Source organism: Engraulis encrasicolus, chromosome 5 (assembly GCF_034702125.1).
Source record: "Engraulis encrasicolus isolate BLACKSEA-1 chromosome 5, IST_EnEncr_1.0, whole genome shotgun sequence".
In the NCBI taxonomy this organism is placed as follows: Eukaryota; Metazoa; Chordata; class Actinopteri; order Clupeiformes; family Engraulidae; genus Engraulis; species Engraulis encrasicolus.
The window spans coordinates 10,180,915-10,193,321 of NC_085861.1; the positions used below are offsets into that span (position 1 = coordinate 10,180,915).

The 12,407-nt window shown below is 44.5% G+C and overlaps 1 protein-coding gene across 1 annotated transcript in view; it reads right to left on the minus strand.

Annotated features, from left to right (window-relative positions):
- Positions 1–12,407, minus strand: part of nek11 (NIMA-related kinase 11) — a 131,969-nt gene that overhangs the window by 106,944 nt on the left and 12,618 nt on the right. Inside the window, exon 2 of the mRNA XM_063198446.1 lies at positions 4,734–4,899. Coding sequence (XP_063054516.1) covers positions 4,734–4,899 — 166 coding nt within the window. The remainder of the gene's footprint in view (positions 1–4,733; positions 4,900–12,407) is intronic.

Here is a 12,407-nt window from a genome sequence, read left to right on the forward strand (position 1 = left end):
CAGGCCTCTAAAAGCTCTCTCTCTCTCTCTCTCTCTCTCTCTCCCTCTCACTCGCTTTGTCGCTCTCTCCCTCTCTCTCTTTCTTTCTCTCTCTCCCTCTCTTTCTCTGTCTCTCTCGCTCGCTTTCTCCCTCTCCCTCTATCTCCCTCTCACTTACACTCTCTCTCTCTCCTCGTCACTTTCACTCTCTTTCACTCGCTTTATCTCTCTCGCTCTCTCTTTCCCTCTCTCTCTCTCTATCTCTTGCTCGCTTTTTCTCTCTCTCTTACTCACTTTCTCTCTCTCTCACTCGCTTTCTCTCTCTCTCTCTCTCTCTCTCTCTCTCTCTCTCTCTCTCTCTCTCTCTCTCTCTCTCTCTCTCTCTCTCTCTCTCTCTCTCTCCTCCAGGACTCTAACTGCCCTCTGGGCTGTTTGCAGCTGTAGGGGCCTCCACTGGAGTCCTACTGATCCAGAATCAGTGCGGGGCCTACCAGAGGAGCCACTTTCCCCCTCCATATGCCCCTTTACCTCTTCTCCCTAAACAAGTCTTGCTCTCATCGGCTGGGGTGCCAGGGTGATGGGGCCTCACTGAGGCTTGATTTCGGCCAAACGTGGGAACGTTTTGATCCATGATGCCCCCCACTTGTAATAACTTTAGGAGGATGAAAAGGCAGGAGGGGAAGATCAATTTTTTTCTCACGAAGCAACTCAAGCAGTGAACAGGGCCAGTCAATGTGAGCGAGCAGCGGGTAATAGCGATTCCCAGCCAATGCCGAACACAAGCCTTTAGCATGGACGCTCCGTTTTTTTTTTTTTTTTGTCGGAGCAGTGGAACACACTGCCACGGGAGTGGAAGCTTATGGGGCTAAAATTCAATCAGCGGAACTAATAAGAGACATAATGCTGTGGATCCAGTAATGTCGATACAATTTTGAGGGCATTTGAATGTTTTTTACGTCGTCTCTCATCCATCCATTCAACCATTACCACATTACCATCTGGCTTGTGGGTAGTGATTTGGGTAAAGTGCCGTGGCGAGAGCTGAGATCACAGGCGATGTGCTGATGCCTGTCATTAGGCTACGAGGAGAAGAAAAGAGACGGAAGATCAAGGAATTGGGGTTCATTAGTATGAAAAACTGACTGGAGCCGGCAGTAAAAAATCCTGATGTTTTTCTTCCACAGCAACCACATATATAAAAAAGAAGGGAGAATAAGGAGAGAAAATAAGAAGAGAAGAGAAGAGAAGAGAAGAGAAGAGAAGAGAAGAGAAGAGAAGAGAAGAGAAGAGAAGAGAAGAGAAGAGAAGAGAAGAGAAGAGAAGAGAAGAGAAGAAGAGAGTAGAGTAGAGTAGAGTAGAGTAGAGTAGAGAAGAGAAGAGAAGAGAAGAGAAGAGAAGAGAAGAGAAGAGAAGAGAAGAGAAGAGAAGAGAAGAGAAGAGAAGAGAAGAGAAGAGAAGAGAAGAGAGGAAACAAGTAGAGGAGAGAAGAGAAGAGAAGAGAAGAGAAGAGAAGAGAAGAGAAGAGAAGAGAAGAGAAGAGAAGAGGAGAGGAGAGGAGAGGAGAGGAGAGAAGCGAAGCGAAGAGAAGAGAAGAGAAGAGAAGAGAAGAGAAGAGAAGAGAAGAGAAGAGAAGAGAAGAGAAGAGAAGAGAAGAGAAGAGAAGAGAAGAGAAGGCAGTACAGTCAGGAGAGGGAAGAGGTGCACTTGATCTCAGTGGGCCCTCACATGGTATCTCCCCTGCTCATGTTTAAGTCTTCAGATCTCAGGGCTGATTTTCAAGGACCATTTGGAGGAGGGGGCCACGCTATGCGATCAATCACTCATTCTCTGTTGTCTTCGTCCACACATCAATCACTCACTCGAGTAGAACGGAGGTAGCACCAGCGTGGGGACCCGAAGACTCTCAGCTGGTGTACACACAAAAACACCTCATCCTGCCCACCTAGTTTAATCTTCAATATGACATGCTTGGTCCCTGTATTCTACTGCATGATAATGTCCTATGACTTGCAAATTACTGTATTGCATGTAAGTATTACTGTACTGTACTGTATTGTATTAATGTATACTAAGGCGGTGTTTATACATACCCGGGTATTTTGATATACGCAGACCTTCTCCTTCGGATGTGCCTTTCGTTCACAAACAAACGAAGGTTTTCCCTCTATAAACGAAGCTCCAAAAAAACTCCGGCAAAAGTGGAGATTTTTTAAAATCTCCGGTTAGCGTTTGTATATAAACAGAGATAAACGGAGACTTGGATGGCACTACTTACGGCCTTAACGTATTTATGACAGCTCTCAACAGCACATGTATGCGTATTTGCCTTTGATGTGAACGAACATATTTCGCTAAGCAAAATGTTCGTTTATTAAAATACCCAGGTATGTATAAACAGCACCTAAGTCTTAAACTGAATTTTTAAGGTTCTTTGTGCACCAAGAGCACAAAGAGATGGTGCTTTCTGAAAATGTGTCCTGTTGTTGCAATGCTGTCATGCTGCTAATGTTGAAACTTGGAGACTTGGAAATACTGAAACTATAGCAAAAAAAACAACCTGAGACATTGCTGACATTATTATGTGGACTCAATGTAATAAACCCAGTTGACCCTGTGGTGAGTACCTTTTTCGTTTCTGTGTAAAATGGTGAATATTTGCATCATCTCAGATGTAAAAAAAATGAGAACAAGAACAAAAAGAAGAAAACGGAGAGTGAAATGGAGCGAGAGAGCGAGACAGAAGCAAGCGGGAAGAGCTGCCCACGGCAGTCACATCTGGCGCTCGCTCCTCACTGTCTCTGATAACAAACTGCATCATACAATTCCCCCTTCAAGAGGGTTTTTGATCTGAGAGGACAACCCTTTGTAGACGGAAAAAACAGGTAAAAGGAAGATGTAAGACGTAACAAATTACCAGAAAATTTCACCCAGCCTCAGGTCTCTTATCATCCATAGGATAGCTTTTATTGCTTGACGATATGATGATATGGATAAGGGCATTACTTCACATAAAAGGATAATCATCATTCAATCATGATGATCACCGTAATTAATCTATAGAGAGAGAGATGTTTGCTTCTGGGCATAAATAGTACATTAAGGAGACAAGACCACAACCAGATCAAGTGTGTGTGTGTGTGTGTGTGTGTGTGTGTGTGTGTGTGTGTGTGTGTGTGTGTGTGTGTGTGTGTGTGTGTGTGTGTGTGTGTGTGTGTGTGTGTGTGTGTGTGTGTGTGTGTGTGTGTGTGCGTGCACGCACATGTGTGGTGTGTTTGTGTTTGCGTGAGGGGGTGCAAGAATGCAATACAGCCCTACAAAAGCAAAGTACAAAGTTGTCAAAATTCAAGTTAAGACTGAAAATGGTTGTCATTACACCACCTTTATCTTGCGACAAAGCCTTATGTGATATGTCAAATTCACAGTGACTACAATACCCAACCTAATACCAAAACAAAAAAGGGTATTGTGCTGAGTTTCAATGTTCGCGTAGTTACTGCACTTTGCCTTTGTAGGGCAAAATAAAAAACAAAACAGCAAAGCTAGTGTCATACAGTAGACAGTCACACAGTAACAAGGTCAGGCCACAATTGTCACCCTTCCAGTCACACGTCAACAGCAGTGGTGCAGTGCCACATCCGAGTCTCAGACACAAGAGTGCAGGATGTCCTGTCGATGTCCCCAATAATGTCCCCGCACCCCTGTCACTGACACCGGGGAAGGTAGTGCTGTGTAACAACAACCAAATGAGAAGGAAGCAGACGCTAGCTGTTAGAACGGGCTAATGACAGGGGCATTATCTTCTCATCTTTTGAAAAGATGATGGCTGCCGGTACAGGACAGAGAGACATTGCCGTGGTGGTGCTGAGAAGTGTACCATTCATACAGTCAGCCAGCCAGCCAGACATTTTGATCAGAGAAAAAAATACATACATACATGTATGTATTATTATGAAATGTAATGAAATGAAATGAAAATGCATTCGCTGATTGGTATTGGTATTGAAAATGAAATTGATTATCAGGCGTCATGCTACCTCACAGTACTGGGATACTGAATATCAGGTTTAATGTGACCTCTCAGCACTCAGATATTGAAGATGAGGCAGCATATTACCTCATAGCACTCGGTTATTGAATATCATGTTTTAGGCTACCTCACAGTAATTGGAAATTGAATATCAGGCTATACTGTATGTTACCTAATAATTCTGCTGTATTGGGGGTGCTGTGGTGCAGCGCGCTAAGCCCCCCACATTTGGGCTTACAGTACATGCCCACGGGGACCCCGGTTCTACCCCATCTCTCTCTCACAATTGTTTCCTGTCTCCTCTCATACTGTCCTGTCATAATACCTGATGAACCTGACTGGAGAATTCACGTGTGTCTTTTTGAATTACGAACTACTTCAACCACTGACTTGTATATACATATATATATATATGCCTATTTTGGACACCAGATGGAAATTAGCCCTTGGGCTACAATCTAGCATATTTACATATATGTACATGTATGTATATGTTCATTAATGTGCAATGTCCTGAAGAAATAAATAAAGTAAAGTAACATAAATATACCCCGCCCCGCGATCCCGGCCCGCGATTGTGATTGGACAGGCTGTGAAATTTCTGATTCCATTCGGGCTCGTCTAAGATTTCCAGACCCTCGTGCGAGCTCACGAAGTTGAGCGGAAATGCACGAAGGCTAACATGACAGTACTTGGATATTGAACATTAGGCTGTACAGTATGTTACCTCGCAGTATTCTGTGATGATGCAGAAGCTGTCCCGCTCAAGGAAGCTGGTGTAGAACTTGAGGATGGCGGGATGGTGCAGCTGTGACAGGAGCTGGGCCTCCTGATTGGCCTGCACGGTCTCGTCAGGCTTCAGCCCACCAATGGCAATCTCCTTCAGGACCTTACTGCGAGTCAAAGAGGGAAGGAAGCAAGCAAATAAAGAGAGAAAGAAAGAAAGAAAGAAAGAAAGAAAGAAAGAAAGAAAGAAAGAAAGAAAGAAAGAAAGAAAGAAAGAAAGAAAGAAAGAAAGAAAGAAAGAAAGAAAGAAAGAAAGAAAAGAATGAAAGAATGAACGAAAGAAAGAAAGAATCAAACAAACAAACAAACAAAGAAGGAAAAGAAAAGCTCTTTATTTCACTTGAGATATCTCTCTTTAACCTTGTGGTTATGACTGGTATTTAGTGAGCGATTCCTCTATGTGTAGATGCAGACCCAGACCTAACCTTAACCCTACCCTAGATACAGAAAAGCCTTGTCCAAAAAATATTAGTACAAAAGCAATGAGCTTTTATGTTATATCATTGTTGGAATAAATGTGACAGATATGCAATCCTTCAAACTGTACTTTTGGATTAGGATATGTGGCTTTAATTAACATAGTAAATGATGCAAAGATCTATCCGCATTAGGAAATATGCACTTTCCAGAAGCGTCCTCACCTCCACACAATTTAAAATAAATACATATAAATATAAAATAAATACTTAATCACGCTGGTATTCTGCTGCACTTGACATATAAAATGCACAAAGAGTACACTCAGGGGAGGTGCATGCATAGTATAAATAGCACAATTACAGTTCATCATAAAGATAGGTGCTGCACAGCTTTTTTGCCCTCGTCACCTCCCTCCAGTGCAGCCTCCTCTCTCTATGCACCATCTATTAATTAGCCAAGCAGCTTGTTTCAAGGCAACTGAGGTCCTCCAAATTAGCAAAAGAGTTTCCGTATAATTACATTTACACTTGCTCGATATTTCTGCTTTAAGACTTGAGCTGGTGATAGCAGGCAGACGTTGTGCAGCGATAACAAGGTCCTAGTGAAGGTCGTTCTAGTCTACCGAGAAGCTCTTTCACTCAATATGACCTCTGGCCCTCTTACCTCCCACTCATGTGCACAGGGATCACGCGCTACGCTGGGCTATTCCCCGGTGGACTGAATACTGTCAGGTGTAATACCTCAACGCCTGTGTGTGTAGTAGGGCTGCACAATATATCGAAAATATATCGTTATCGCGATATCACGGCTTGCAATACACGTCTCGCAAAAGTTTGTTAAATTATGATACCTTCAAAAAAAGTCTTTAGTTTCTAATAACTGCAAATTTGGTGAAACGTGTAAAAAAAAATGTATTTAAAAAGGTTGACATTTGTTGATGCTGGCAGATAGCTATGTTTGTTCCTAATATGCAAGTACTTTCTGAGTTCCCGAAAATACAGGAACTCCTCCCTCTTCGTCGGGCAGCAAACAACCATTAGCAAACCAAGAGAGGCGGCTCAACCATGCCGTTTGGGAAATGTTAATTTCTTATGCTCTTGGTCAGATCAAGTCTCAAAGAGATTTGAAAGTCGATGATAATCAGGCTAATACATTCAGCCTGACTGATAGCCCTACTTTATGTGGAGTCTTCTAGTCCACATAAAACCCTGAAAGCATATTACTGATTCTTGAAAGTTTGGCAAAAACATGTCTCAACATATATTTTTTCCATGAACAGAAAAAAAAATCAGGTAATGATGTATAAATATGGGGAGGTTGTTTCAATACATTGCTGCACAGCCAACACCTTCATCTGTGGTAATATACAATAGGATACTTATATTTTGGATCTACAGGAAGGCAAATACATACCACTGATTCTTGAGAATGTGGCTAAAACAGGTTTCAACTGATCAGTGATATGTATTTTGCCATCCTGTGTAGATCAGTGTTTCCCATACAGGGGCACAAGTACCACAAGGAGTACGCGAGCTCACTAGTGGGTACATGGAAATGTTTTATCATGACAAATACATGGAGCACAGTCACATTTGGACAGTGGAAGAGAGCATGAGAGCATACAGAGCATGAGTGAAGTGGTACTCATGATATGACAAAAAAGCTTAGGGGGTGCGCAACACAAAAAAAGGGTTGTGAAACACTGGCTGTAGATAATGAGGACACGCCCACCACACACTGTAACGGCCAGCATGGCCGTAACTACCATTGAGGACACAGAGGTCATGTCCTCTGTATTTTTTTCAGTAATGTAAAATTTATCTATGATGAAAACCGATATATGATCAACAATGATAAATTCAGTCTGTATACGCCAGGTAGTGATTAATGAAAACACAAACTTAAAGGTACACTGTGCAGGAAATGGTCAAAAAAGGTACTGTAACTATGCTGCTCATTGAAACTGGGCTGCCAATTGCCAAATTTGATCTTTACATGAAAGTTTAATAGGTAATAAACAAATATTTGCTAGTGTGGTCCAAGTACAGTAATTTTTGCAGCTAAAAATGGCTATTTTTGGAAATTCAAAATGGTGGACCATGGAGAAGATCCCCCTTTTCATGTATGAAAAGTGCAATTTTTCCAGTCATAATGAATACTTAGAATTTGATGGTGGTGGTAAATATTCATGAAAAAGGTAACATTAGTGGATGGGCAGCATCATTTCTGGAAATAAACAACAAAAAATCTCACACAGTGTCCCTTTAAGGATTTAACTGATGTGTTTGAAGCATTCTAAATGTACAGTATGCAGTACAGCACGCAGTATTTGACCTCGGTATTTGTATCTGGTTACGGCCCTGGCAGCCAGCCATGCTCCATTACAGTTTAACGGCATGACAACATGCAAAAGGAAGCGGCACCCCACAATTCACTCATAATTACTTCCCAAAGACGAAGGTCTGTCCTCCTTCACAACACCTGACCTGATTGTCTGCAGCTAATGCAATACACTCACTGGCATAAATTCAATTACCAGAGGCTTTGAATGGAGACGTCTGAGTGCACCAAGGCCTGTATTAAGGCATTGCAGAGGACCAAAACAAAATAACAGTCAATCAGTTTCCCACCGAGCGCTTGGCCTCCTGCAGCAGCACTTAATGCTATCACCTTCCTTAGCCACAGGAAGAGCACTCTGACTGTGCTGTAGCCAGGTTGGTGGGGGGAGTTATTAACCAGTGCTCTCCCCCATCCTCCTCCATGACTGAGGTACCCTGAGCATGGTATCGCCCCACCGCACTGCTCTATAGGGGCGCCATTGAGGGCTGCCCCCTTGCACGGGTGAGGCATAAAAGCAATTTCGTTGTGTGCAGTGTGCAGTGTTCACTTGTGTGCTGTGGAGTGCTGTGCCACAATGACAATGTGAGTTGAAGTTCCCCAATGGGCTTTCACCAAAGTCTTTCTTAATTGGCCTGTTCTCTAACGAGGCTCTAATGGCTGGACACTGGACTGCTACGCCAGCGACCCGGGATGGATTCCGGCCCGGGTCATTTGCCGATCCCTCCCCAGCTCTCTTGCCCAGCTCGGTTTCTGTCTCTCCTCCACTATCCTATCACGAAAAATAAAGGCATAAAAAATAAAATAAAATAAAATTAAATAAATTTGGCCTATTCATTCAGCAGCCATCTTGTGACACGATGAGGCATCTCTTTCAGCCATGCACAATTTCCAAAATCTGCCAGTAGGTCTTTAGACAGGGGACAGCTGAATAGCAATTTACTTTGTACTAAGTACTACAAGTGTAACTACATGATGGAATTGATTGCTATCATTATTATTATTTGTGGGGTCAGCTACAGCTTACACCATGTAATGGGGGCAGAAGTGGCTTAATGGTTAGGGAATTGGTGCTGGGAATGGGGGGCTGCAGGTTTGCGTCTCCTACTGGAAGATTGCGGATTCTGCTCTCCGTTACCCTCAAAACTGCCCTTGAGCAAGACATATGACTCCACATTACCCAGGAACTGTGCCCTCTATATCAAGTCAAGTCAAGTCAAGTCAAGTAGGTTTTATTGTCAATTTCTTTACATGCACTGGTCATACAAAGAATTTGAAATTACATTTCTTGCTTTCCCATACAGACATAGACTAATTAAGGTAAGGACATAGACAGTTTAGACATAGACAGTACTTATACATGGACTTAAGACAGTATGGACATAGACAGTGCTCATACAGACATTTAAAGTGCAAGACTGGACAACAGAAGACTTGTAGAGGACATACATTAAGAGGTATTTGTTGTGCTTTTGTGCTTTTCCTAAAAAAGTCCTTTATAGCGTTCTGACATGGTAATAGTAGCATTTTGAAGAAAATAAATATAAAAAAGGTCTGTCAAGTACACCAGCAGCAGTGTGTGTGTGTGTGTGTGTGTGTGTGTGTGTGTGTGTGTGTGTGTGTGTGTGTATGTGTGTGTATGTGTTTAGTGCAGGTCGAAGGTGCGGTGTGCGTCTTGTGTGTGTGTTCGTGTGTGTCTGTGTGTGTGTGTGTGTGTGTGTGTGTGTGTGTGTGTGTGTGTGTGTGTGTCAGTGTGTGTATGTTTGGGTTTAGTGCAGAAAGTGCAGTGTGCTTGTGTGTGTGTGTGTGTGTGTGTGTGTGTGTGTGTGTGTGTGTGTGTGTGTGTGTGTGTGTGTGTGTGTGTGTGTGCATGTTTTGAGTTAGTGCAGGTTGAAAGTTCAGTCACAAGTATAGTAGTGCAGGTGGAATGTTCAGTCGCAGATATGGTGGTGGGGGATGGGGGGGGGGGGGTTGTCAGTGGCCTTGCTGGCTAGAGGCTGACAGGGGGGGTGGGGGGGGGGGGGGTTGTCAGTGGCCTTGCTGGCTAGAGGCTGACAGTGGAGGGAGAGTGGGTTGAGTGTTCAGCATCTTGATCGCTTGGTGCATTGTGCTGCTCGCCAGCCGGGTGGTACGGGAACGGAGGCGCCTGTACCTCTTTCCAGAGGGCAGGAGGCTGAACAGTTTGTGTGCAGGGTGGCTTGTGTCTTTGATGATCATCAGTGCTTTCCGGGTGAGGCGTGTGGTGTAAATGTCCTGCAGGGAGGGGAGTGGTACTCCAATGATCTTCTTCGCTGTGTTCACAACACGCTGGAGTGTCTTCCTGTTTTTCTCCGTGCAGCTTCCTCCCCACACTGTGATGCAGTTGGACACGACTCTCTCTATGGTTCCTCTGTAGAATGTTGTCATGATGGAGGGTGTAGCACTTGCCTTCTTTAGTTTGCGCAGGAAGTAGAGACGCTGATGGGCCTTCTTCGCCAGTGATGTAGTGTTGGTGGTCCAAGAGAGGTCGTCGCTGATGTGCACTCCAAGGAACTTGGTGCTGCTCACTCTCTCCACAGCATCGCCGTCGATGGTCAGTGGTGGCAGTTGTTTTTGGACCCTTTGGAAGTTGACAACAATCTCCTTGGTCTTGTTGACATTCAGCAGGAGGTTGTTGTCTTTGCACCATCTGGCCAGCAGGTCTACTTCTTCTCTGTAGCCTTGGTGATGAGGCCCACCAGTGTTGTATCATCCGCAAACTTCACTAGATGGTTAGTGCTGTGGGTCGTTGTGCAGTCGTGTGTCAGCAGCGTGAACAGCAGGGGGCTGAGAACACAACCTTGCGGAGCCCCCGTGCTCAGGGTCAGGGTGCTCGAGGTGTTGTTCCCTACCCGTACTGCTTGTGGTCTTTGCATCAGGAAGTCCAGCAGCCAGTTGCAGAGGGAGGTGCTGAAACCTAGTTTGTCCAGTTTTCTGATGAGTTGTTGTGGTATTATGGTATTGAATGCTGAACTGAAGTCAATGAACAGCATTCTCACATATGAGTCTTTATTGTCCAAGTGGGTGAGGGCTGGATGGAGGGCAGAGCAAATTGCATCCTCCGTGGATCGCTTGGCTCGGTATGCGAACTGGTAGGGGTCTAGGGTGGGGGGTAGGGTGGCTTTGATGTGTGACAGGACTAGCCGTTCGAAGCACTTCATGATTATGGGCGTCAGTGCTACAGGACGGTAGTCATTGAAGCATGATGGTGATGATTTCTTCGGCACAGGTATGATGGTAGCAGCTTTGAAAAGTGATGGGATGACTGCTTGCTCCAGAGAGATGTTAAAGATGTCTGTGAAGACATCCTTCAGCTCTTCTGCACAATCCTTCAACACTCGGCCTGGTATGTTGTCTGGGCCAGCTGCTTTGCGTGGGTTGATGGTGGCCAGTGTCCTCTTAACAGTGGCAGAGGACAGGTAAGGGGTTGATCATGGGGGGTAGGGGGAGTTTTCTGTGGGTGAGTGTCATTTTGTGCTTCAAAGCGGGCAAAGAAACTGTTCAGGTCGTTTAGCAGAGAGGTGTTGTTGTCACAGCTTCGTGGTGCAGGCTTATAGTCCGTGATGGCCTGTATGCCCTGCCACAGGCTCTGTGCATCTCTGCTGTCTTTGAAGTGTGTTGTTATTTTGTCTGAGTATTCCTTTTTTGCTTTCCTGATGCCCTGGGACAGGTTAGCCCTTGCTGTCTTTAGGCCAGCTACGTCTCCTGCTCTGAAGGCTTTGTCTCTGGCCCTCAGCAGTCGGTGGACGTCTCCTGTGAACCATGGCTTCTGGTTGGCCCTGGTAGTGATGTGTTTTATTTCTGTAACATCATCGATGCATTTTGTGATGTAGGAGGTCACAGTGTCTGTGTACTCCTCAATGTCAATGTGATTGCTGTGGGTGGCAGTTGTTTTGAAAATGTCCCAGTCTGTGGTTTCAAAGCAGTCCTGAAGTCGTGAGATGGCTCCCTCAGGCCATTTTCTCACCTCCTTCTGAACTGGTTTGGTGAGTTTTGCCTTTTGTCTGTAAGCTGGCAGTAGCAGAATTGTCGTGTGGTCTGATGATCCAATGTGGGGGATGGGCTTTGCCTTGTATGCTCTCTTCTGATTTGTGTAAACGAGGTCCAGGGTGTTTTGTTCTCTTGTTGGGAAGTTGACATGTTGATGAAATTTTGGAAGTACTGTTTTGAGATTTCCGTGGTTGAAATCCCCCAGTACCACTGTGAAGGCATCTGGGTGTGCATCTTGTTGTTCACTGGTGCCCCGATGCAGCTCGTTCAGCTCTATATGAGCTAGATGTCGCGTTAAATTACAGTACAAGCAAAGTGCCATATACTGTGTATAATGGGATGTATTGATAGGTACTGTACCTTGTAGAACTTTGTATAGTTTGAAAGATGACCAGAGGAAGTGGAATAAGTGTCTTTTTATTTCCAATTCACGTCTCTACACGATACATAATTCTTTAAATGGCGTATCTTCTATGAAAGGAATTCTGGCCATGTAGGAGGATGAAGAGGTACACGGTGTCTTTCCTGCTCAGAGTTAAACAAATGTCCGGTGACAATTACGTGTCTGCCGGACACAGACAAGAGTGCTCAGTGGCCCAACACACCACCACCAAAACATCCAGCTCAGCCTCTTTAATCTGTCCCTCGCTTTTCCCTTTTCAATACACCACCACTGTGGCCCTGCAGACCTTGAGTGAGAGGCGTGGGGTATCTCTACACAGTCTCACCCCAAGTAGTCAATTTTTGACTACTCAATTTTTGACACCCCAAGACTGCAATTTTTGACGTCTTGGGTATTCCTTCCACGTCATATTTTGACTATGTCCTCAAAGGCGCCCCCTTGTGGCAG